This window comes from Coenobita brevimanus, chromosome 18 (assembly GCF_032717465.1).
Source record: "Coenobita brevimanus isolate Jiangsu-jjx chromosome 18, ASM3271746v2, whole genome shotgun sequence".
Lineage (NCBI taxonomy): Eukaryota > Metazoa > Arthropoda > Malacostraca > Decapoda > Coenobitidae > Coenobita > Coenobita brevimanus.
In genome coordinates this window covers 15604148-15632036 of record NC_136971.1, presented here as the reverse complement: position 1 = coordinate 15632036, position 27889 = coordinate 15604148, and the positions used below count along the sequence as shown (strand labels likewise).

The 27889-nt window shown below is 41.8% G+C and overlaps 1 protein-coding gene and 1 non-coding gene across 2 annotated transcripts; one reads left to right on the top strand and one right to left on the bottom strand.

Annotated features, from left to right (window-relative positions):
- Window positions 1-928: 928 nt before the first annotated feature.
- GluProRS (Glutamyl-prolyl-tRNA synthetase) lies at window positions 929-27127 on the bottom strand. The gene is made up of 6 exons (XM_080266130.1): window positions 27004-27127; window positions 24267-24439; window positions 22708-22864; window positions 21875-21957; window positions 10195-10449; window positions 929-5680 (listed from the first exon to the last, which is right to left on the bottom strand). Exons 1-6 carry the CDS (start codon window positions 27038-27040, stop codon window positions 1577-1579), a joined length of 4809 nt encoding a protein of 1602 aa, XP_080122256.1. The 5' UTR covers window positions 27041-27127; the 3' UTR covers window positions 929-1576.
- Window positions 9736-9854, top strand: LOC145391533 (5S ribosomal RNA). The gene has a single exon (XR_013895854.1). It is a non-coding gene; the product is annotated as a 5S ribosomal RNA (ribosomal RNA).
- Window positions 27128-27889: the final 762 nt, after the last annotated feature.

Sequence of the window (27889 nt, the reverse complement as noted above, 5' to 3'; positions counted from 1 at the left end):
CATCCTAGGGCAGGGAGATGAGTAACAATGTCCTGACGGCCCAAGTTTGCCCAGTCCTGGAGGGAGGCTAGATTTACGATGGAGGAGTTGAGAGGTGGGATGGGACTGGAGTGTACTGGTGTTGTGATGAGGAGAGATAGATTGAGATGGTTTGGGCATGTGGAGAGGATGAGGGATGATAACTGGGTGCAGAAAGTGTGAAGTGTTAATGATGGGCGTAGGGCAGTCAGGGGTAAACTGAAAAAGACCTGGGACGAGGTCATTGTGTGTGACCTCAAGGTTAAGGGACCAAACAGGGAAGCTAGAGATGGAGCAGCACGGACAGCCGCCATTAGGTGACCAAGGCCGACGCATGCAAGCATGTTGGTGCCTTTAAAAACGAAAAAGAAACATAACAAATGAGGGTGGTTACATATTTACAAACATAAACTCAATAAAAAGGAGGCCACGTTTCTAAGAAATCCCCTTAACGTTGGCTGTGGTTGAGCTGATGTTCTCTATTGACTGGACGCTAAACTAAGTGCCAAAACAAGCTGCTGTATTTACTTGGCCAACAATTGTCAGAAATTATTGGGGAAGCATATATTAAGCCAACATTTTCAAGAAAGCACTGATTGCTAATAAATTCAGTATATGATTATGACCGTGAAAGTTTAAAATAAAGAAGAGGCTTGCTGAATTACGAAAAGCGCACTAGTGGAAGTGAGTTAGTTACATTTAATCCTTTGTTCAAATAATCTTTCCTCAGATGAACAGAACTGAATGGAAGTAGCTAAAATTACCAACTCTCCATCTTGAATGACGAGTTATAACAACAAATTAACAATAGAATATGATCACTTTATGAGGAGTTATGAAAAGGATGTAGGGCTGTAGTATTGTCTTTTTGCCACTAAGCAACAGGAAATAGGCTACAAATGGATGCAGAGTTAGAATAAAAGAGTACAATAGGTGTGGGAAGAGGGGACACGCTCTTTTGCTGACTGTACAGTTGCCCAAGTTTTTTTTTTTTTTTTTTTTTTTTTTTTTCCATCATATTTTGAACTTTGGTGTGCTCAAGAGTTCAATTACCTGAATTTTGATTCTAACTGATCATCATCTCAACATTTGGCACCAGAACCTGTCAGCAATTGTGTACAGTATAAAGTTCATCTTTGGCTGATTAGTTCTGACTCTAATGACCAATAATGCATTATTTCATTAATTTTTTAAAGGAAAATTAAGGGCTAAAATATGATCTTAATGTATATCTTTTATGTAAATGATGATTAACAGTTACATGGATGGGTACTGATGTACATCACAAAAGCATGTAACTGGTTATTGACCTTATCTAAAACCCAATGATCAAAATCTATACCATTATACAAAAGCATTACTGCCTTAGATTATAAATATCATATGCAAAACATTATCATATATTCACAAGTAACTGTTACTTGATCAGTCTTGCAGAATAACATTCATCTACGCAATGCCATCCAGAATTATTAATAAAAAACACTGATTTTACAATCACATTTTCCCAACTGTACAGTATAATGTACTGACTTCACTAAACAGCAAAGCGATCATATTAATATGAGCGTCCAAAGAGGGTGTAGTACTGTGGCGTGCTTTTACATGATGGGTGAATGCAGGAGAGACCATTCACATTACCAGGTTGCTCAAATGGTATGCATAACCCCTTGGCACCCATGGCTGGAGCACCGGGTTCTGCAGCCTCTTCACGAGCAGAGTCCTTCTTGATGGCATCTTCACACTCTTCTTGGCCACAGAATGGAGCCAAAAGAATGTTTCCTTTGTCTAAGTTGTTTGTGAAGTCACTCCAACTTGAAACTTTTACTTTATGAGACAGCAAGTCTTTAAGTGCACGATCATACATGTCCCTGTGGATTGTGTCCAGCAGACTCTTGATACCTTCCCCTATATCGGAGCGGTTGACAGCCTGCTTCTCTCCAGTATCACGACGTACAGCAAACACCTGCCCAGCTGCTACCTCACGTGGTCCAAGTTCCAGCCTCAGTGGGACACCTTTTAATTCCCAATGGTTAAACTTCCAAGCAGGGGTTACATTGTCCCGGAAATCACAGCGAGCTCGTACATCATGCATAACCAACTCCTTTTCCAATGCCTTACTTGCTTCAATAAGGTCAGTCTTGTCCTGCTCAGTAGACTTTGCAGTGATCCCTACTGGCATTATGATAGCTTGAACAGATGCAGCTCGTGGGGGTAAAACAAGTCCCTTGTTGTCCCCATGCACCATCACCATCACTCCAATGGTTCGTGTTGTTAATCCCCAGCTGTTCTGGTAGCAAAACTTTTTCTGTTTAGTCTCAGGATCCTCAAAGACAATTTCAAACATCTTTGAAAAGTTTTGCCCCAGGTGATGGGACGTTGCGCCCTGAATGCCTCGACCGCTGGCAGAAATGAAAGCTTCAGTTGTTGTTGTAAAATCTCCACCAGCAAACTTTTCCTTCTCCGTTTTCCTGCCTCTTACCACAGGTATCGCCAAGAGATCTTCATAAACTTGAGCATAAAACTCCAGAATTTGATACACTTCTTCTTCAGCTTCTTCTTTTGTGGCAAAAGTAGTATGGCCCTCCTGCCACAAGAACTCACGAGTTCTCAAGAAAGGAGTTGGTTGCTTGAACTCCCAGCGAACTACGTTGTTCCACTGGTTCAATTTCAATGGTAAATCTCTATGAGACTGAACCCACTTTGCAACTGCTGGATACATCACAGTTTCTGATGTAGGGCGGATAGCTACAGGTTCGGCCATCTCACTTGACCCTGATCTTGTGACCCATGCAACCTCAGGTGAGAAATCTGCAATGTGAGTCTTTTCCTTCTCCAGTGCTTCTCTTGCGACAAAGATGGGGAAATAAGAATTTTCTACTCCAACAGACTTGATTTTCTTATCTAAAAATTCCTTGATGAAATCCCAAATAGCATATGACCATGGGCGCAGAATGTAACAACCAGACACATTGTAGTACTCAATCATTTCAGACTTGGTGATAACTTGTGAATACCAATCAGCTAGGTTTTCCTCCTTTTTAGCTTCTAATCCAAGTCTCGTTTGCTTCTTCATCCCAGTGTCTTCCTGTTTGGCCTGTGGTTTATCAGAACTAATGGGGGACTTTTCCTTTGTTTTTTTGCTCTGTTGACCCTTTGCTGGTCCTTTACTACTTTTATCAGCACTAGCGGGAGGGCTTGCCTTCCCACCTAATGGTGAGGGAGTAGCTGCATCTTCTGAAAAATGTGACACATCTATATCAGGCTTCCATTCAATGTTTGTACATTCTTTGAACTGCTTCTTTAATGACAACAACACATTTACTGCCTGTTGCACAATCTCTTTATCAGCTTTATCTGCTTTCAGCGCCCTCACCATATCTCCTTGTTCTTTAATCTGACTGTGTAAATCAAGGGCTGCAGCACTTGTAGAACCAGCTTTGTTGTCAGAAGCTGGGGCTTTAAGTTGTGAAATATCAAAATCAGGTTTCCATTCCATACCTGTAGCAGTCTTAAAGTCATTCTTCAAGGACAAAAGTATATCAACCTCCTGTTTGATACTGTTCTTATCAGCATTACTTGCTTTCATTTCCCTAATCTTATCACCTTGGTCCTTAATCTTCTTCAGCAACTCCAGTTCTGCACTATTCCCTGCATTGGATGCACCTCCAGATGAACTTGAGACTGAATCAAACTTTGTAATGTCAATGTCAGGCTTCCAATCAACATCAGTGGCTCCCTTAAATTCCTTCTTTAACTCAAGAAGCACATCAACTGCTTGCTTAATAATATCTTTGTCTGCCTTGCTGGATTTCAGATCACGAACCTTGTCACCCTGTGTCTTAATCCTCTGATGGATTTCCACTGCACTTCCTTTCCTCTGTGGTGCAGCTGTTCCCACTGTGACTTGGGAGGCCACTGGTAATACAATATCAGGCTTCCATTCAAGACCAGTGACTTCCTGGAATGATTTTTTTAGTTGCTTTAGTACATCCACTTCAGCCATCACCACATTCTTGTCTGCTTTATTAGCCTTCATTTGACGGATTTTGTCTCCTTGCTCCTTAATATCATTCAACAATTTCTGTCCCATTCCAGAGCCAGATTCCTTAACAACTGGCTTCATTTCCTCCTGGGGACTCTTTTCTGCCTTTTTGCCTTGAGCACTCTTCACTTTCTCTTTCTCACTCATACCAGCTAACTTCTTGATAGATGAAGCTGTTGGCATGTCCTTGGAATGGCCATCTGGAATAGAAAACAATACAATAGGAGTCTCCCGGCATGTACTCAAGCTCACTGGTTTGTAGGCCTCGTCTACCCTGAAGAACCCTTTCCTCTGCAGCTGTATAATATCTCCAGGTACCAAAGTCTTCAGTTCTGTGTCACCAACCATCTTCACTTCGGCGCGAGTTTCATGTCCAATAAAATCTTTGAAATCTTCATCTCTTCCAAGTACACTCTTACTAATGAGGTGATCAAAGTATACACAAACTATTGGAGAGAAAGGTGATTTATCAGTATCAGCAAGCCATGTCAACTTGGGAGTTTTCTTATAGTCAGTATTTTGGAGGTTTGCTTCTGCATCAACTGACTCAACCTTTCCATTAACTTTATTGACTTTCTTAATCATAATATTTCCCCAGTTGATGAAAGTAGCATTCTGTCCTTCCTTCAGTTCAGCAGCATCAGAAGCCTCAATCAGTACATGAGGGCCAACCCAAACAGTCTTGGTTCCCACAGATGCATCCTTAGGATGCTTCTGTGCAGTGGTAGCTTCCTCCTTCACACCAGCCACATTCACAGGCACAAGATCTCCTTCAAGTGCCGTGTAACGAGGGGCAATGCGATCAATTACTTTCTTGTTGAAAGCCCATATCTTGTCCCACTCCATATTGACAACAGAACGAGATGAGCCCTGAGCAATTATGAAGTCTTTAAGTCCCTCCACTGTTATACCACGGCGAAGAACTCCACGCACAGTGGGAAAACGTGGATCATCCCAGCCATCAACTAGGCCTTCCTCTACAAACCAGGTCAGCTTACGCTTGGACATCACAATGTTGTTCATGTTCAAACGAGAATATTCATAAATGTGTGGGGCTCTAAGACCAAGTTTCTCTATGAACCAGAAATACTGGTCATCACGGTCATGATACTCGGTAGTTCTCAGGGCATGGGTCACACCTTCCACACTATCTACAATGGGACATGCAAAATCATAGGTTGGATAAACCATGTACTTATTGCCACATCTAGGATGAGGCTCATTTTTACAACGGTAGATGGTTGGGTCACGCATACATCCATTATCGCTCTTCATGTCAATCTTGGCTCTAACACAGCATGTCAGTCCATAGACTGTTCCCTTCTTCATCTCTTCCCACATGGACAGGTTTTTACTAACAGAATTATTGTAATTTTTACTTTCCTTTCTCTCCTCACGTTCCTTCTTCATAGTTTCTCCATCAGTGTCATCACAATAAGCAAGGTTCTGTTTGATAAGCTGCTCACACATCTCAAGCGTGCAGTCAAAGTGATCAGAAGTGTGGGAAAAAATATCAGGCTTGATTTCAAGCAACATCAGGTCCTCTAAGATGACTTTCTCATAATCCAACTTCTCTTTTGCAGGATTGGTGTCATCAAATCTCATGACCAGCTTCCCCTGAAAAGAGGAAAAAAAAAGTTAACAGTATCTTCACTGTAACAGCAAGTGCAAATGAACTACGGTACACGAAATATATATATGATAAGAAAGGTTGCTGGTTCTTTGAAAGCAGTGTTAAGAAACAGGAAAGTGGGCAGGGAAGTAAAAAATTCACTGCATGACAGTACAGGCATTGTGATACCAACTCTAACGTATGGAAGCAAAACTTGGACCTTGTCGGAAGGACGCAAGTCAGGAGTAAGAGCAGCAGAAATGAGTTATTTAAGAGGAGCATGTGCAGTTAAGTGGAGAGGCAGACTGACAAATGAGGAAGTGAAGGAGCGTTGTGATGTGGCTGTGGATGTGATAGAAAGCATTAGGAGAAATACTGTATACTAAGGTGGTTTGGCCACGTGGAGATGATGGAGGGTGAAAGACTAACAAGGATACTGTACTGTATGTGAGAGAGGTGCAGCAGGGGAAGTAGGAGAGAGAGGCCGAGTATGAGATGAAGGGGTGGAGTGGAGAAGCATATGAGAGAGGGGTGTGTGGGCTGGGGGTTAGGCAGTGAAATGGCAGGGGACAGGGCAACATGGAGGTGATTTGTTTGTGGCCACCCCTTGTGGGATTCAGAAGTTTGGCAGCAGACAGATAGATTAAACTGAGAGGAAATGGATTAGAAAAAATTTTCAGCGCATATAAAGTATTTCTAAATAGGAATGTGCAAGGTGTGTGTGTGTGTAAGCTATTGAATGGAGTGCAACAGTCAAGAGAGAACTTAATGGGAAATAAAAGTAGGATAGGCAGTGGAGTAGAATAAGTAAGTGAGGTGGACACGAAAAAAAAAAAGTTCACATCAAGGAAAGAGAATACTTCTGAGTTAACCTTTGCAAAGCTGCTGACCTCATCGTGAGTTAAAATGAAGGTCTGCATGGGCCAAGCTGCAAGCCTCATATGAGGTACAAATTACATTAGATATAAAACTATGACTCAGGGGAGGCAAATTACCTTATGAAGAATCAGAATGGCAGGGATTAAGGTGTGTGAAATAGTTAAGTGTGGGGGGGGGGGGAATAATAATACAATCAGAAGAGACTGGGTGAAAAGACCCTAAAACTAAAGACCATGTCGCTAGTTATAATGGTTGTAGCAAACACTATAATTAAATTCTTACTGCAGCATTTCCCATGGGCAGTGGCTGTCAGCCAACCACCTCACTACTTGAATGAAAGATTCTCAACGTACTCAGTAAATTACATCATATCAAATAGTACTATGATTTCTCCTATGAATCCTCGTACTGAAGTTGGTCATGGGATAATCAGCCAAAAAAGCTGTGTCTTCATTCGGAACCCCATAAATACCCTTAACAGTTAAGTCGAAGCAGCAGGGATACCTTCACAAGTCCAACAACTGTGTCAGACCAGACGGTGGTGGCGGTGAGTGGTTTTGGGGTGGGGGTGAGGTAGTGGAGGATGTGTGCACTGTAGTTATTGTTGGCAGTGTTGTCAAGCAATACACTGCAGAGAAAAGGTGCGAAATATGATATTACACCTGATTTAATACCTGTAAAGAGTGAAATGAATTGTTAACCTGAAATAATGGCTAGATCGTGCAGCCAAACAAGCATTAGCAGAAATGATGTGGTGCTACCCCACCCCCTCCCCACCTTCCTGCCAAACCCTCTCTGCCAGGTATCAACCAGCAACACAATATAGGAATAAAGGACACACAGCCATGTTTTTACTGTATGTTTACCTTCTGAACATCACAGGACAAACAAATTACCATGTGTGGTATGACAGAGTTGCATTGGTATGACATGCATATTATTTTGCTTATTATAATAAAAAGATGTGGTTAAACTGCCTGTTTCTAGTAAATATGGTGATCACGTTAAGTGCCATACCACACATGGTATGTAATATATCCCATGATGTTCAGAAGGTAACCATACAGTAAAAACACAGCTGTGTATCCTTTATTCCAATGTTATGTTGCTAGTTGATACCCAGCAGAGGGGGTGTGGCAGGCAGGTGGGGAGGGGGGAGGGGTAGCACCTCATGATTTCTGCTAATGCTTGTTTGGCTACACATTCTAGGCATTATTTCAGGTTGACGACACACTCACTGTTTACTGGTATTAACCCTTCTTTACCGACCCCTCGCCCCAATGTAAACACTACGTTTACCCCCCATACCGACCTGCTAGCTCCCCCTCCCGTAGTGTGAGAGGTAGTGTATATTTTGTCCATGTTGAAACTATCCACTCTTTGTGATTTGTTTGTAGATGATCACATAAACCCAGCATGATGTTGGTAATAAAAAAAGATTATAAAATAAATCATTATGGTATATAAGTTTATAAATCTTATGCTGAAGTACTGTTACCAAGGTAACTACTGTACAAACTGGCTTGAAAAAAATGTCCTGCAAAGATGGATGGCTTACTTATTTACCTTGTAAGCTGAGCATGAAGTGTGTGGACACGCGTGATTGTGATGGCAACCTTGACCCACTTGTTGCTAAGAGTGCAGTGTCACTAAGCTCGCTACTAATTTCCTCCTTTTCCTCACTCACATCAACCTTGCTATCATTTTCAGGATCACAGTCATCTACTGACACATCAGACACTGCTGCATCATCATCTGATACATCTAAATAAGTATCCTCATGAGGAATAAACTCGTCACTATCGGAATCCGCCAGAGACGCCATGAGAGAAAAATATCCTATACACACTCTCTCGTGGTCAAATGCGTGGTAACACTCTCTCAGGCAGGCCAAGGGGTGTAAATTTTGCCGCATGTCAGCAGAAAATATAGTACGATATCTGTAGTAGAAATTATAAATAAAAAAATGATTGGTCTAAAAGAGGTTACATCACAGATGAGTGAGCAAGCCATTGGTGCCACCACAACTCAGTCATGACGTATCTTATGATGTCAGAATTCGTCAGAACTTCGTCACAGTCTTCGTTGTCAAAACACAGAGCTGTTTCTAACACGAGGTCCTCAGAAGCAGCCCTGCTGCCATTCATTAGAGGGTGTACCAGTGTACCACGGTAGCAGTTCCGGTGTCTCACAGGTGTCTACAGGCGATGTACGGGGGTACATCAAAACACATTTTCGGTAAAAAAGGGGTTAACCCCAAACAGGTGGGCGATGTTAGGTAACGTCCATGTGTGAGGAGGCAGGCAACGTTACGTAACGTCCAGCCATTTTCGGTCCTAATTTATTGGTGAAATTGGGTGATAAGGCACCTTTGTCACCAACTGTCCTGCTCTCTACTCTCCCAGGCCTTGAAACAAGTAAAATTGAATAAACATACAAAAGTTGTAGTGTTGTACTTGTTCAAGTAAAATAGTACACACATACGTAAGTTTTACTGTTATAAGTGTTCAAGTATAACAGAAAACACATACTTAAGATTTAGAAGACAATGAATAGTGTAAAGAATGCATTAATGATAAATATAATGTTCTGTGGTGAAGAACAAGCAAATGAGTGAATAGTTTGCTAGCCTCGCCCCAGGCGTGCCTGGTGATAAGCTGCCTGCCCACACTCCTCCATCACTCCTCCCCTCCTCCTCCCACAGCCACCAGAAACATATTACCATGCATGTAACACCTCTTGCCTTCGTTTTTCATCTATTTTCATTGATTTATGCATGTTTAGGCTTATTCCTTGATATACCGGTATTATTTTTCCGAAAATATGCTGCCCCACACGATCGTATATTTGACAAGTTGATCACCCATAAGGGGTTAAATAAGGTGTAGGATCACATTTAGCACCTTTACTCTGCAGTGTATTGCTAGACTACACTGCCAGCAATAACTACAGCACACACATCTTCCACACCCAACCTCCACTCCAAAACCACTCACCCCCACCACCATCTGGTCTGACACAGGTGCCAGACTTGTGAAGTTATCCCTGCTGCTTCGATTTATCTGTTCGAATACTTACGGGGTTCTGAACGAAGACACGGCTTTTTTGGCAGACTATTCAACTGATGTATTCTATGCACTGGAATCTATACCAAGTGTCAGCTAATTATTTAACAGCTGCTGCCAACGGCCATACCACATTGAGTACACCGCTTCCCGTCCGATCAGCGAAGTTAAGCAACGTTGGGTCTGGTTAGTACTTGGATGGGTGACCGCCTGGGAACACCAGATGCTGTTGGCATCCCTACGTGTCAAGTGGGGTTGGTGGAGGATTAGTGCCCCTCCCTGTAAAACAATTAACTCTAAGCCCTTGGCCACCCCATTTGGGATACATGGCGTCTGGCAATGAATGAATGGATAACGCTGGAAAAAAAAAAACAAATCTCAGATGTTTAAAATGGTCTGAAAGAATGTGAGACTTTGGCTACTTATTTGACTCTTATTTACTTTGGTCAAGTTTCCTGCCTTTGAGTGATGATTGTGTAGCTAACTACCAAGTGTGCAAACACATTTCAATCTCATGGCAGTACCTCCCAGGATCAAAGGCAGCCATCTACTATATTATCATCAGCAATACCCACCTTAAATGCCTGCTGGTAATACTGGTTGAGAAGGGCAGCTTTGGCATGCCCTATGTGAAGGTATCCACTAGCTTCTGGTGGAAAGCGGACAACAACCTCTCCAATTTTGGCTCCTGGTAATTCAACAAATTTGCCCCCTTCTTCTGGTTTTTTCATCCCAACAGCTGGTTTATCAGCAGCAGCAGCTGAGACCGTTTTCTCAGAGTCAAGAACTTTCTTGATGTCATCAGGTAGTCCCGATAATATATCACCAAACTGTAAGCAATATACAATGAGTTATCTTGTTCTTGGCATACATTATCTTTGTGTTCTGCAACTCAACTTTTTAAAGTTAATTCACCCACAAGAAATTAAGTACAAATGAAACTAAAAATGAGTGAAATACCTGTACTTGTACACACTTTGAAACAAGCCTATCCAAGGCTGACAAGGTGTACACAACAGGTCAAGAATCAGGTAGTACTGGTAAACGTACAGACTATGATGCATTACCGTACTAATAATAATCTGCAATGGGTCACCAGTGACATGCAGTACTGTACACTACAATCATATCCTGGCTAGTATGGCATTAGGGCATTTCAGTGCTTTATTTATATATTCTCACCTTTGGCTCCTACACTCCACCAATAATATCTGTTAAGTTTTCTATTAATATATGGATGAACACCAACTGGAAAGGCCAGTATGATATTACATACAACAATGTTGCCACCCCTGGCTCATGTAAGAGTGAAATGAAGGAATCAAGACACTTTAGTCAACTGTCCCATGAGATCTTCTGATGAGCCTTTTCACTGATATAAAAAGATGGTGCAAAAGCTGTATGTGCTGTGATGTAAGACATGTCATTACTGCAAGAGCAAAATTGCTTATCCATCCATCCATCATCCAATCCTACGTTGCCCCAAGAGGAGCGTAGGAGCCCGGGGCTAGGCAGTTGGTCCTGACATTTAAGATGAGAGTGACCAGCCTCACTTATCCCTGAGTGGCATTACGTGAGCAATAAACCCCAACCATCCCTTGGATATAAACCTACACCGGCTCAATCTGATTGGAGCGCAATAATTACCCGTTAAACCACCAGGCGCCAAAATTTGGTTATATGGTTACCACCCAGTGTAGTAAATGTTTTCCTGGTGTACAGGAAACCATTTGGTTTGTCACTCAGTGTAGAGTCACCTACAGGCAGAAGGAAGAGGAAAGAATGAAGGAAAGAAAGACAGAAGAGGGAGTGTAAAGTCACCCGTAGGCAGGAAGAGGAGAGACTGAAGGAAAGAAAGACAGAAGAGGATGGAAGGTAAGAAGAATGGAGGAGAGGAAAGGGCAGACACCCAAGAGCAGCACTACATCGAATGAGTGGATGGTGAGCGCCCCAACCAACCACAGAAAATTGCTTATCAGAGTTATATTTTATGCTGACAACCATACTGCAGTCTGGGAAGGCACCACTGCCTCCTTGGGAGTCAAAGAGCACAAGTATTTTTCTGTCCCTTTCACATTCCTGCCACTCATCCATTCAATGCCTGCCTTTTATCATGATCTGAGCCATGTGTTAACATGCTAGTATGCATTTTATAATACAGTAAGTATGCTTTATACTTCTCACACTATATGAGGCCCCTAATAACATAGTGTACCGAACGCCACATGTTGAAAATGGAGAAAAACGCAGTTAAAGTTGCGTAACTTTCAAAATGCCATAACTTCGGAACTACGAGTAGTGTATATTTTTTTGTGCTTTCTTTAATTTATAGATATTTTAGCTTGAAGTTCGTGCTTTTATGTCATGCTAATCTCGGTAGAAGAGAAATTAGCAGCATTCTGCAAGGTACAACAATAACTGCATTTTTCACCAGTGTGGTTATTGAGAGACAAAACGTACTCTCAGCAAGCATTTTTAACAATCAAACAAACCAGAGATATCAATAGGAAATGTGGACAAAAGTAAAATAGATGTATGTAATACTATCTCCAGAAATTAAAAACTGTTATAAAAAAAGAATCTTTCATTTTTGCCTACATCTCAGGCCTCCTCGCTCTCTTTCTGTTATGAAATGACCAGCAGCTTTTTGCTCACTACTAGAGTCACTCATGTTCTCAAGACAATGAGAAAAAACACTAAAACAGCTCTGATAATAGCCTGTTAATCCAGGCAGTGTTCTACACCGGCTGGTAAACAAAAAACTGCATCACGTCCCAGATCAAAGTTGCCAATGTCTTGCTGAGCTTTCTGCCTTTTCTGTTTTCTGTACATTATGATTAACGTACCCTTCAAATCATGTAATTTTATGCTAAAATATTCCATTGTTAGAATAATGGTACAATAATTAATAATGCTATAAAAAAAAATGCATGACTGTGAGCATAAAGAAATGCTCGTATCTGGTAACACCACACAACACATTGCTGGGAGGCACTCGGTACATTCTGTGACCAGCGTGAAGGCTTGTCGACGCACTGAGGTGAAGCAGGCAGTGAGACCATGTTACAGAAGGGGAATTTGGACCCTAATGCCAGTTGCTTTCTGTACCTCGTGGTTGCTTTCCAGATCAAAGAGGGTTTGGGCTACATAGTGGTATACTTAACTCGGTTTCGCTTGCAGTGGCGCTCGGTACACTATGTTATTAGGGGCCTCATATGTTAAGTGATGTTACAAAAAATAATAATAATAAAAAAAATAATAATACGACACATATTCTCAATTGGCAGAAACTTTGCAAACCTGCTTTAAAGAAGGCAAAGCAACTTTAATTTTACTGTTAAATACTTTTTGCTTTATATATATATATATATATATATATATATATATATATAAAAGGAACATATTACCCCCCTGGGGGTAGGGGGGTTTTCAAGAATACTCCCCCAGTATCCCTGCTTGTCGTAAAAGGCGACTAAAAGGGTTGGCGGAGGGTTAGTGCCCCTCCCCGGAAAACAACTAACTAAAAAAACAAACAAGAAGCCTCGGACAAGGACTGACCAAACGATGACGACCCAGGACCGGACAAAGGACTTGGTAATGAGTACATGGAATGTAAGAGGAGCGAATGATGAGGTGAAAGAGAGAGAGATTGTCCAGGTGCTTGAGGGTGCGAAAGTGGATGTATGTGGAATAACTGAAACAAAATGGAGAGGAGAAAGTGTGAGAGAATGGGAGTATGGATGGGGTATATGTGCAGGAGTAGGTGAGAATGAGAGGGCGAAGGAAGGAGTATGTATAGTTGTGAGTAAAAGATGGAAGAAGAGCATAAGACAGTATGGATCAGTTGGTTCAAGGATTGTGTGGGTAAAGTTGAAAGTTGGAATACAAATGTGGGCGATTGTGTGTGTGTATGCGCCAACGCAAGATCGTGCTAGAAGAGTGAGACAAGAGTTCTGGACAAATGTAGAAGTGTGCATGGAGAAGTTTGGAAGGAATGAGAGAGTGTTTTTGATTGGTGATATGAATGGTAAAGTTGGGAATGCGAAGGTGGATGGAATAGTTGGTGAGTGGGGTGTGCCTGCTGAGATAGATGAGAATGGGAGTGCGTTAGTGGACATTTGTGCTGGGAGGGGGTTGGTGGTAGCCAATACCCTCTTCAGGCATAAAATGATCCACAGGTATACATGGCGAGTGATGAGAAGGGTGGGTGGTGAACTGAATGAAAGGAAGGCAATGATTGATTATGTGTGTGTGGATGAATGGATGCGAAGATGTGTAATGGATGCAAGAGTTTATAGAGGTTGGGGGAGGGGACTTTCTGACCACTACTTGGTGGTGGCCAGAATCAAGGTCCAATTAGAATGGAGAAATAGAAGAAGGGAAAGACGAGAGGAAGGAGTAGTTGCAAGGAGAGTGGAAAGGTTACAAGAGGATGAGAAAAAGGCAGAGTATAAGAGAGAAGTGGAGGAACGATTGTGCAAATATGAATTGGAGCAGATGGGAGACCTGGAAGGTGTGTGTAGCATATTTACAGAAGAAATATGTGCAGCATGTGATGTGGTGTGTGGAAGGAAGAGAGGACGGAGGGGGGTGCAAGGAACAGCGTGGTGGACTGAAGAGGTGAAACAGGCTGTGGCACAAAAGAAGAAAGCATACAATGAATGGATGAGAAATAGGGGCGTGGAAGAAGTTGAGAGGCGGAAGAGAGAGTTATATGTAGAAAGAAAGAGAGAGGTGAAAAGATTAGTAAGAGAGAGTAAGAAGAGAGTGGATGAGGAATTTGGTAGAAATTTGAGTGTAAAGTGGAGGGACTGTAAGAAAATGTTCTGGAAAGAGGTGAAAAGAGTAAGACAGGGTGGAAGTGAAGTTAGCAGGGGAGTGAAAGATAAAAATGGTAGATTACTAGTGGAGAAGGGAGAAAAAGTGAGCAGATGGAGAGAACACTTTAAGGAATTGTTGAACGTAGAGGATGGAAGTAATGCGAGTATAGGTGGCTGGGGAATGGCTGGGAGGAGGAGGGAGGTGAGAAGACAGGAAGAAATCAGTAGGATAGAAGTTGTGGAAGCAATGAAGAAAGTTAAATCTGGGAAAGCCCCGGGAATTGATGGAGTGTGTGGTGAAATGCTGAAGCATGGGGGTGAGATAGTAGTAGAGTGGATGTGGAAGATGTGCAGATTAGCCTGGGAGGAAGGTAGAGTCCCGGAGGATTGGAAGTCAGGTATAATTATTCCCTTGTACAAAGGAAAAGGGGAAAAAGAAGTGTGTGGTAATCATAGGGGCATTTGTCTTCTTAGTATAGTAGGAAAAGTGTATGGTAGGATACTTATTGACAGAGTTAGAGAAAGAACAGAGAAATTAGTTGGAGAAGAACAGGGAGGCTTTAGGAAGGGAAGAGGTTGTGTAGATCAGATATTCATTCTTAGATCTTTAGTGGAAAAGTTTCTAGAGAAGGGAAAGAAGTTGTATGCGGCTTTCATGGATTTGGAGAAAGCATATGACAGGGTGGATAGACAAGGATTGTGGAAAGTGTTAAGAATATATGGAGTAGTTGGGAAGTTGTTGAATGCTGTGAAGAGTATGTACGATGGTGCGATGGCTGCAGTGTGTGTGGATGGTGAACTAAGTGAATTTTTCTCTTTGAAAGTTGGGTTGAAACAGGGATGTGTCATGTCTCCATGGTTGTTCAATCTGTACATGGATGGGGTAATAAAAGAGGTACAAGGTAGGGTAGTGGATGTTGGAGTGGCCCTGGTGAGAGAGGATAGTGTTTGGAAACTCCCTGTACTGTTGTTTGCAGATGATACTGTGTTGTTGAGTGAAGACGAAGGGGAGCTGCAAGGCTTGGTGGATGAGTTTGGGAGAGTGTGTAAGAAATGGAATTTGAAGGTGAATGTAGGGAAGAGTAAAGTGATGGTCTTTGAGAGAGGTGAAGTCAGTGAATGTACAGCGAGGTTGGATGGTGAGGAACTGGAAAATGTGAGTACGTTTAAGTACTTGGGTAGTGTGATGAGTAAGGATGGAGGTTTGGAGGGAGAAGTGCTTGAAAGGGTACTGCAGGGAAGAAAGGTTGCTGGTTCTTTGAAAGCAGTGATAAGAAACAGGGAAGTGAGCATGGAAGTGAAAAAGTTACTACATGACAGTATTGTGATACCAACTCTAACATACGGAAGTGAAGCTTGGACGTTGTTGGAAGGACACAAGTCAAGAGTGAAAGCAGTGGAAATGAGTTATTTAAGAGGAGCCTGTGGAGTCACATGGAGAGATAGGCTGACGAATGAGGATATAAAGGAACGTTGTGGTGTTGATGTGGATGTGATAGGGAGCGTTATGAGGAACACACTGAGGTGGTTTGGCCATGTGGAGAGGATGGAGGGTGAAAGACTGACGAAGAGAGTGTATGTGAGTGAGGTGGAGGGGGGAAGAGGGAGGGGGAGGCCGAGGATGAGATGGAGGGATGGGGTGGAGAGGTATATGAGAGAGGGGGGTGTGAGTTGGGAGAAGGGTAGTGAAATGGCAGGGGACAGGGCGACTTGGAGGCGGTTTGTTTGTGGCCACCCCAAACGGGATTGAGGCGTCTGGCAATAGATAGATAGATAGATATTACAGGCAACTTCTTTTTCTTCTGTGCATATGTATATCACTATCATCCAAACCATAATTCCCACCTAAAATGTAGGCTGGGGTAGGATTCCGAAACAAAGTACGAGAAAGCACACAAGAGAACTATCACACTGTACAACCAGTGAAATTAATGGCACATTCATTTATACAGTATTCATGTATCTGAAATGCTGACATCAAATATAACCATCTATGCTAATGTACTGCATTTTACTTAAATGGTTCATCCTTCTTCTTCAAATTATTATTTTCAACAACTATTGTCTTTATGTGATTCCGAGTGGCAGGGAAGGCAAGCTTCCATAAACATTTTCACATATGGTAGTTTACAAATTTCTCAAAATTTATCATCATCATTATCACTGAACCTCTTTTTCCCACTGCAGGTGGAGTGAGGAGGTACAGAAAGCCAGGAATATTATAGAAAACAATAGACAGAACTTAATAACATGCCCAATGATATATGCCAAACATACACTAACTTGTCATTCAAGCCCGTAGAATCCTGTCTCCATGTGGTAGGTACTGTACACCTGTCCACTACTAGTAGCTTCATATTTACCTATCTGACAGTCAATGCAGCATCCATAAAGTTAAATCATATACTCCTCCATACAAAATTCATCCAGCTAGCTTGATCCCTTGTCAGTTTCCGAGTCCCATCAACTTCCATACCTTTCTCTCCCACATTCCCATTTACCATCACCTTCTTGGCCTACCATGGCCCCTCTCACCTTTAAATGCACACAGATAAATCCTTCTCATGATTCTATTCATACCCATTTCCTCCACATGACCAAGCCATCTTAAGCAGACTTTTTAACTCTCACATGAACAGACTTCTTTACTATGAATCACGATATTCCTCATGATCTCCACTCTTTGCACTCCACACACGTTCCTCAACAGCCCCATCTCCACAACATGAAGAATGTATACGAATGCCTGCAGGGGGAGGCGGTGGCTGAATCGGTAGAGAGGTGGCTTGCAGTCCTAATGGACCCAGGTTCGAATCCCGGCTGGGGCAGGGAACAGTTTAAGGATTTGAATTTAATTAAAATCAGGCTTTACTGATCTACCAGAAGACCCGCCGACATGTTGTAAAAATACCCTCGCTAATACCAATACACCAGTCCTGTATGAGACAGCCCTAGCATGTATTCAATACGGACGGTGGGTGTTAGCGCCGAAGTGGTGACACGTGAGGTGTATGGTATGTAGGAGGACTGCTGGGCCTTGATAGCAGGCTGTGAAGCCTATGCCCAGAGTCGGACACATAAAAAAATAAAAAATAAAAAAATAAAAATAAAAAAAAACAGTAGAACCTCTCTCATTCGGACTATATGGGGGGATGGGTTGTCCGAATTAGCAGACTGTCCGGACCATCAGGGTAATCTCCAGTTCATACCAAAACCTATCTACATATGGTATGTTTGTTAATTATTAACATATGTGGCATATGTCAACCCTACTTAACTGCAAAAGATGAAAGGATACTAAAATAACCAAACTAATCATGTACGATAGTTTTGTATTGCATAATTTACAGGTACGGCCATGACAAGAAACTAGCCTACATTTTAAATTGTAGTAAGTGACTAAGGCCCGTGTAGGCAAAAAAAAATAAATTAATTAACTGTAATATTTGGAATAAAAATAAAACTTATGTAGGCAAAAAATACATTGTCATCTTTGGCATATTGATAACACCCATATGGGCAAGGAGCTAATGTTTGATGTACAAGTAAAGCACATTAAGTACAAAGAATAACCTACAGTAATCATTAAACACTGCAGAATATTCTGACCCATTTTTGTGTAAGCAAACTCCTCTGGAGTAAAAAAAAAAAAAAAAAAAAAAAAAAAAAAAATGTGTAGTGTGGTGTGGAACTACGGGTAGCCACAGTCGCCTTGTGCTCACAATTGTCCTCAGCAGTTTATATAAATTATGATCATACAGTACTAGTGTTCGAAGCCAGAGTTACCATCCATCATTGCTACCTTTTGACATATCCATAGCAAGGAACTGTTAGGCAGTCATGAAAAAATAATGCATTACGACATCCACTTGCGGTGCACTGCTGCACCGTTGTCTTGAGCAGTGTGGGGTTGCTATGACAACCACACAAACGCCTGACTTTGTACTGTTGCTCACACGTTTCTGCAATTTGTTTTACATTCATGTTGCTAGCAAGAAATACCGCATGCCCATCAAAATACAGTATGTTAAAATCTATTGAAACAAATATCTGTCACGTCGAGTACTCATCCCTAATGAAGTCTTGTGATGAAAAATTACAAAAAACTGTGCTGTGGTATCATCGGGTGGCTGGTGGTGTAGTGTGGTGAGACTTTGGAGCATCCATGCGTTACACAAGGCCAAACATCTGTTGACTGCACTGACCCCTTCATAATTTATAAAATGACAACAGCACTGTACTCACATAAAATTGGGAAACAGACTACAAAATGCGGTACAAGACCTGCGAAGAAAACAAAATGAATAGTAAAATAACAGCCCTCAGTGCGTAATCTCAACTTATCCCTCAACGTGGGGAGTGAGGTGCAGTTGACCTTTATAATCATGATGCTATAAATAATAAAAAATAAAATAAATTACTCAGAAATAAACTGATATGGAAATTAATTGATTCTGGTTACTTAATAGTTATGTGTTAAGTGGAGGGTTGAGGCTCTGTAGAAGCAGACCGTGATGAAGGACGTGGGTTGAAGAAGTTATCAATCTTCGTTTGTGTCTTCCTATTCCACTGCTCCTTAATTACTATATCTCATAGAGTCCTCATATGCTCGTAGTAAGGTTTCATGTTGCTGTAGGGGCAGTGATCGAGGAATTTCACTAGCCAATCCATGTGTTCCCGGGCTTGTGACAATGGTAATTTTTCAGGGAGATCATCATCATCATCATCACTGTTATCATCAGGGGTATCAACATTATCAGCTCCTACAACACTGTCTGCAATTTCTTTATCTGTTAGGTTTTGGCATCCAGGATCATCACCATCTTCATCCAACCATTCGTCCACATCCACGAGGGTTAAGGTCTCTCCAGCAGCCAACAGAGTTTTATGATAATCCTGAGGCTGGAATCCTTCGAAGTCAAATTCAACATCGTCTGAATACAGCAACTGTTTCCAAGCATTCGACAGAGTAGTGGTTTTCAATTCTCTGCAAGCCATTGCCCAGTTAAATATCATGGATTTAAGGTTGTAATTTCTAAGATTTTCGAGTGTCCTCTTGCCCCTTGTGTCATCAAATCTGTCCTCACTCGATTCCAACACCACCATTACTTCCTCCAAAAACTTTCTTTTGTAAAGTCTCTTACAGGTCACGATGATACCTTGGTCCATATGTTGAATAAGAGAGGTTGTATTAGGTGGCAGAGCAAGACACCTAATTTTTCCATCTCTGCTGCACAGTTTTTCAATGTATGAGTGTGATGGGGCATTATCAAGAAGCAGTAATGCCTTAACATTTTCTGCGGGAATTTTACGCACCTCTGTTTGATATTTTCTTACCTCAGGATCAAAATGATGGTAAAACCAGTCTGACGTTATCTCCCCAGTAAACCATGCATTTGCACTGCTGTAATAATGTACTGGGAGCTCATGCATGATATCTTTGATAGCTCGAGGTTGTTTTGATTTGCCAACAAGGACAGGCTTGAGCATGTGGCTGCCGTCGGCATTTGCGCATACGAGTGCTGATACTCTCTCCTTGCTTAATTTTCTCCCAGGGATTTTGGCTTCATTCACTGATGCCTGGGTATTTTCTGGCAAGGATCTCCAGAATATACCAATTTCGTCTGCATTATAAACCTGACACAGACGTAAATCTGAACTATCAATGATGCCATTCAGTTTTTTTTGGAACGGTTCCACAGCTGCAGCATCAGCACTCAGGGATTCTCCACACACCTTCTTGTTCCGTATATTATGTCGTTTCCTAAATCTCCATAACCATCCACAGCTAGCTTTGAAATTGTTATGACCAAGATGTTTGGTGAGCCTTTCTGCTGCAGATTGGAGTTCAATTCCTCTCACTACCACTCCGCATGATCGCTGCTGTATGTACCATTTATAAGCAGCCTCTTCTAGATTCTTGTCCAATGGCATTTTTAGAGTTTTTCTTTTATTTTCACCACAGTCACTGTTTGTAACATCAAATTTTAAAGCAAACTGTCTAATTTTATCTTTGTTTTTCTTGATGTCCGACACAGTTTGTTTGCCGATACCAAACTCGTTCACGAGTTTTCCTGGAGGAACACCAGCCTCTAGTTTATCCAGTATTTTCACTTTATCTGCAATACTTAGTGTTACATGCTTCCTTTTAACACCTTTATTCATTGCAGAAGCTACACTTGCATTAAGGGGCATGGTAAGGAGCATTAACTTTTGAAATACAGCGTAAAAATATAAATGGTTGGTGAACTAGTTGATGGAACGAATGCTAGTGTGTGTTTAAACAGGCACCCATGTTGCGACCTAGCGTGGTCCGAGACTAAACGAATGACGATCGCTTTCCGCGCCGATACTGAAAATGACTTTAGAATTACTTTCAACATATTTTTGGAGCTTATTATTTTTAAATTTTGTCCGAATTAACAGAAATCCGGATCAAAGGGGTCTGGACCAGAGGTTCTACTGTACTTCAAAAACAAATATTTTATATTACTCCTGCTTGTGGGTGACTCTACACTGAGTGACAAGCCAAATGATTTTCTGTACACCAGGAAACCATTTACTATGCTGGGTGGTAACCATATAGCCAAATTTTGTACCTGGTGGTTTAGTGGGTAATTATTGCACTCCAGTCGGATTGAGCCGGTGAAGGTTTATATCCAAGGGGTGGTTGGAGTTTAATGCTCATGTAATGCCACTCAGGGATGAGTGAGGCTGGTCACTCTCATCTTAAATGTCAGGACCAACTTGCCTAGCCCCGGGCTGCTACGCTCCTCATGGGGCAACGTAGGATTGGATGATGGACCAATGAATGAATGACAAACTATCAATACAGGGCAACAATTAATTTTTACAAGGTTACATATGCAGTTCTGAGCTTATTCATATCCAGGAAACTGTACCATATTTATGGACTAAAAATACTCCGCTAGTGGTAGGTGGGGATGCTTACCATCCACTCAATGTACAGCAGTGCTGCTCTTGGGTGGCTGCCCTTTCCTCTCTCCCTTTCTTTCTTCCTCCATCATATGTCCTTCTTTCTCTCTTCTTTCCTCTTCCTGCTGTCTATGGGTGACTCTACACTGAGTGACAAGCCAAATGGTTTCCAGTGCACCAGGAAACCATTTACAATGTTGGGTTTTAACCATACAACCAAACTATGGCGCCTGGTGGTTTAATGGGTAATTAAGGTGCTCAAACCAGACTGAGCCTGTGTTGGTTTATATCCAAGGGGTGGTTTGGGTTTTATTGCTCACGTAATGTCATTCCGGGATGAGTGAGGCTGGTCATTCTCATCTTAAATGTCAGGACCAATTTGCCTGGTCCCGGGCTCTTACGCTCCTCATGGGGCAACACAGGATTCAACGATGATAATGATGATGATGAAAAGTACTCCATATGGTAAACCTCAAGGCATGGAAATGTAATGATATACCTGTGCCTCCACGGAGTTGAACCAACGAAGTACATGTACTGGGGCATTTCCACTGCTGACCAATGCATTCCATGCCGCATTTTCTGAAACACAGTGGTATACTGTACATTTACAGCTGCATTATTCTTCTGAACCTGACACTACCTATCCCTCCCTTAAGTTCAGTCTAGGACTACCAATTATCTCTTCTAGCACACATATCAAGCTGATGCAATAATCCCAGTACATACAGTACTACAAAAATAAAGTACCCTCTCTATCTGTTTAATTATCTGCAGATCTACTCACACTGAGGTGGTTGATGAGGAGAATGTATGTGAGTGAGGGGGAGGGGGGGGAGGGGGGGAGGGAGGGGGAGGCCGAGGATGAGATGGAGGGATGGGGTGGAGAGGTATATGAGAGAGGGGGTATGTGAGTTGGGAGCAGGGCGGTGAAATGGCGGGGTACAGGGCGATGTGGAGGCCATTTGTTTGTGGCCATCCCGTACGGGATTGAGGCGTCTGGCAATAGATAGATAGATAGATAGATCTACTCAGCTACTAGTATATGTATATGCATACAGCTTCTGCATTTATATTTGCCTTTAGCAGAAAGTCCCTAACCATTAACACAACTCAAAGGTACTGTACAACTGTTTGGTAAGCCAAGCTAGCAATTTAACACCACGATTTTATCTTCCCCATTCTTTCTTTCACATGTTATTAGCAGTAGGTGAGAAGACCTTCCAAAATAACACCTGACCAAAAACAGAAAAAAGAGACATCTACACTTACAACCAAAAACACCGAAATTAAGAGTAATAAATCAGTATCAATGTGCAATCAGATACATACTATACAGTGCTGCAAAGACTTCAATGTCAGCTATAGTGATGGTCTTGGCAACCAGGGATGATGCAGGAGCTAAAGCCTTGTCAAGCTGGGCCAGGGTATAGTTGATGTCTCCTCCACAAGATAATGGACCAGAGGCAGTACACAGCCAGTGGTCCACCTAAACACCAGTGAGTACAGTATACATGAAACCAACATACTACAATAATATTCATCAGAAAAATATATACTGATTTTACGGTACATAATTATGTAATTTGCATTAAAAAAAAAAAAAAAAAAAAAAAAAAAAAAAAAAAAATCTGACCTATTTTCTCACTGACAAAATTTTAACAATTTCAAGCATGTTAAAAGCAATATGGCACAATAGCAGCAAAGAAACATAAAATGTTAACAATTAATATAATACTGTATTGACTTTGCACAGAAACATGATCAACACATACCGTACAACAACAATAAATTTTGACATGACACACGTACACCAACAAACTCAGAATTTTTTTTTACTCTATTTTGAGCAAGCCAGAAACAATATTAACACACAAAAAATGGCAATAGTAGTTGGAAAAAATTAAAATATACAGTAATGTTGAACCTGTAAGGAAACCTTAAATTGTATCATATTATAAAGTCTCCAACATGCTTGCAAAACTTTGGCCTTGGTCACTTAAATGCAGCTCACCACACTGCTTGATCTCTAACAGCCTCTCTATTCAGTCCCTTATCAATCTATGACCTTGTCCAAGGTCTTTTCGGTCTGCCTCTCACAACCCTACCCCGTGATGTTCACACTGCTCACCTTCTGCACCAAATGGTCTTTCTCCATCCTCTCAACATGCCCAAACCATCTCAGTCTACCTCTCCTATTCACAACACCAATACAGTCCATTCCCATCCTTCCTCTCAACTGTACAATCTACCCTCCCTAGGCCTCACATTCAAGGACACCCTACACATCCACCTAATCACTGTGAGGCATTTACTCTCAAATTACGAAAGAATGGAACTACATTTCAGTTAGCAAGGTATTCTATTTCTGGACACCCATATAAATTCCTAGCCCATATAAAAAATCAAGATACTTTCCACGCTATGATGCTAGACTATCAATCTATCTATATATAGCCCGGCGCCCTAATCCCGCAAAGGGTGGCCACAGACAAAACGCCTCCAAGTCGCTCTGTCACCCACCATTTGACAACCCTCCCCTAAACTCACCCCCCCCTCCCTCATATACCTCTCAACTCCAACCCTCCACCTCATCCTTGGTCTACCCCTCCTTTGCCTTCCCTCCACCTCACCTACATACACCCTTTCAGTCTTTCATTCTCCATTCTCTCCACATGTCCAAACCACCTCATTGTATTTCTCCTAATCTTCTCAACCACATGCTAGAAACCCTGCACAAATTGGTATGGTAGGCTAGACAGTATGTGTGTGTGTGTGGGGGGGGGGAAAGCAGAAAACAAGCACATCCTACTCTTGTGTAAATAGCATCTTGCAATCCAGGTACAATATATCTACTGAGAAACAGAACACACATTTTATGCACATCTTACCTCAGTGCGATGCAGAATATGAGAGGGGTAAAGGTTGAGTGAAGGATTGACCCGGGCCAAGTGTCTTGAGATGCCATGGGAGGTGGTGATAGAGAATGTGTCATTCAGGGCAAGGCTGGTCCTTTCTCCCCATTCCACTTCCACCCCAGCCTTCTGACATGTTAAAACTGCCCCTGGAAATAACAAAATGAAACTCAATAGCAATATATTATTATGACCATCATAATGACAGCGACCCTGATTACCAATCTGATTTTTTCATGTCTTAATACAATGTTTTCCAAAGAAAGAATTGTTTGGACACCTTATAAAACAAAGTGGAAATAATGTAATCTTGCATCAAAACACAGAAACCAAACAGTAAAGCCTGGCATAAAAAATACAATGAACATTTTCACTGCACCTTCGTATACAGCACCATTTCGTTTTTGACGGCTCCAACATGCTTGCATGCATCAGCCTTGGTCGTCTAATGGCCAATATACAATACCGTACGTACTGTGTACTGTGATCCTTTAAGAGAAATTGCATGCAAAAACAGATAAAATAAATCCCAACAATCAGCAATGTAATTAATATTGGTAATGAAAGCTTCTTAAGAGAAAAAACTATCTATCTATCTATCTATTGCCAGACTCCTCAATCCCGTTTGGGGTGGCCACAAACAAATCGCCCTGTCCCCCGCCATTTCACTGCCCTGCTCCCAACTCACACCCCCCTCTCTCATATACCTCTCCACCCCATCCCTCCATCTCATCCTCGGCCTCCCCCTCCCTCTTCCCCCCTCCACCTCACTCACATACACTCTCTCCGTCAGTCTTTCACCCTCCATTCTCTCCACATGGCCAAACCACCTCAATGTGTTCCTCATAACACTTCCTATCACATCCACATCCACACCACAACGCTCCTTTATATCCTCATTCGTCAGCCTGTCTCTCCACGTGACTCCACAGGCTCCTCTTAAATAACTCATTTCCACTGCTCTCACTCTTGACTTGTGTCCTTCCAACAACGTCCAAGCTTCACTTCCATACGTTAGAGTTGGTATCACAATACTGTCATGTAGTAACTTTTTCACGTCCATGCTCATTTCCCTGTTTCTCATCCTGCTTTCAAAGAACCAGCAACCTTTCTTCCCTGCTGTACCCTTTCAAGCACTTCACCCTCCAAACCTCCATCCTTACTCATCACACTATCCAAGTACTTAAACGTACTCACATTTTCCAATTCCTCACCATCCAACCTTGCTGTACATTCACTGACTTCACCCCTCTCAAAGACCATCACTTTACTCTTCCCTACATTCACCTTTAGATTCCGTTTCTTACACACACTCCCAAACTCATCCACCAAGCCTTGCAGCTCCCCTTCGTCTTCACTCAACAACACAGTATCATCTGCAAACAACAGTACAGGGAGTTTCCAAACACTATCCTCTCTCACCAGGGCCACTCCAACATCCACTACCCTACCTTGTACCATTTTTATTACCCCATCCATGTACAGATATGGGACAAGCTTAATCTTCTTAAATGAAATACAATATTGTACATTTTATAATTTACAGCCATGATTAGATTCCTATTGGTCTGAGTATATTTTCTGTATGTTACTTGTGCAAAATCTGGGAATCATAGATGAATTAAATCATGATGAAACTTCCGATACCTGGTACCAGTAATCGACATAAACTTTTCAACCTGAAGTGCTCTCTTATTGGTGTATTTCATCCAAAATTTACATAACAGAACATCTGAAATGCCAATAATAGCCAAATCAGCCTAAAAATGCTTTAAACCGCTGGAATCTGATAGTTATTTTCAATTTTAGTGTTGCTACCGTCAGACAAATTCATCTTACAAGAGGCTTTTAAAACTACATGGGTAACTGGCAAATATGGCCTTCATTACCTTCTAATACACTGGTTTGGACATGTGGAGAGGATGGAGAATGAAAGACTGACTAAGAGGGTGTATGTAGGTGAGGTGGAGGGAGGGAGAGGGAGGGGTAGACCGAGGATGAGGTGGAGGGATGGAGTTGAGGGGTATATGAGGGAGGGGGAGGTGAGTTGGAGGGAGGGGAGTCAAATGGTGGGTGACAGAGTGACTTGGAGGCGTTTGTCTGCGGCCACCCTTTGCGGGATTAGGGCGTCGGGCTATAGATAGATAGATAGATTACCTTCTAATCTGCTTAGTGACTCTTCCTAAACTAAATATGATCATCTAACACTAGAAAGAATAAAATGAAAAATATCACTGCTGAAAGTGTTTGGATATTTTTTATATATCCAGCTGGGAGAGCTACAATACCCTTCTCTCCAAACCTAACCACCTTGTGCCTTCTATACTCAGCCAGAATTCATATCTGTTATTACCACCAACTATGATTATATAGCCGTAAAACCTACCTTGGCCTCCACGTAATTTCACATAGATGACAAAAAGCTACCAGCTTTGGGCCTATCATTAACTTCTCTTAGCTTTGGGCCTATCATTAACTTTTCTTATCTTAAACGTCTAAACTTTTAAGCTTACAGGTTGACTGTAACAAGCTCCTCCATATTTATATAAAACATAAATGAAGAATTTTCTAAAACTACTGGTAACATTTTGGGGTGTTGTAACGCCAAAACAGATTTGACAACCGAAAAAATTTGTTGATACTCGGGTTCTAGGGACTAAATGCTACAAGCATTCCCATGCATCTTTATCATATGTGATGCACTTTCACTTACCAAGAGGGGGATCAGATTTTGATGCGATAACCTTCATTATAGGGGTGAGTCAATGAGGCTATTTCCGTAGCACCGCCTGCACGTTAGCCAACACAACACGGAGAAAGCCCGATGTGCACAAATGATTATTTTCACAGGCTGATGCAATATACAGAGTTTATTAAATAAGACCAAGATGTATATTCTTATTGCTAAATCACATTATAATCAACAGTATTTATTATACTCCATTGCAGTATGATATTGTTCTGACGAGCAGTAACGTGCATATCCTTTAGACGTGAGAAAGATTACTTCGCGGTACTTTTAAATTTTCGCTACACCTACCTCATGATTACTTATGCCTGGTTATAGCCCCGGATAGTAAAACTAAATTAACACTGTTTCTCAAAAGTTCCTCACTATTCTTTCTTTCTCTTTCCAACTATTTCAGCAACCTGTAGTCGTTCTCTGCTTCCAATAACCTCATATTCTAAATTTTCTTGGTGAAATACTTTTTTTTTTTTTTTTTTTTTTTCCAGACAGGAATCCTGCCTGCTCTGGCTCTCTCGTCTTGGTGCTTGGGGAATCTAGATGCAAGACGCGTCACATGAGACCAGTATCCCACAGGTATTCACAGACAAGGCTTTTACCAGCATTCCACGAATTTCCTCCCTGAAACCAACACTCCAAGGAAAGTAAATAGAAAGCATGAACACCAAGCCCACACAGCGAGTCCTCATGGAGACTAAGAGTGGGCAAAGCCGAAGCACATGATCAATAGTTTCCTCTTGGTGGGACTACTGACAGCCACAACATTATTCCCAGGCTGTGATACGTGATGTCGATACAGTGTGTCCCAGCCTCAGGCGCGTCAGTGCTACATCCGTACAACCTTTACGGTGCC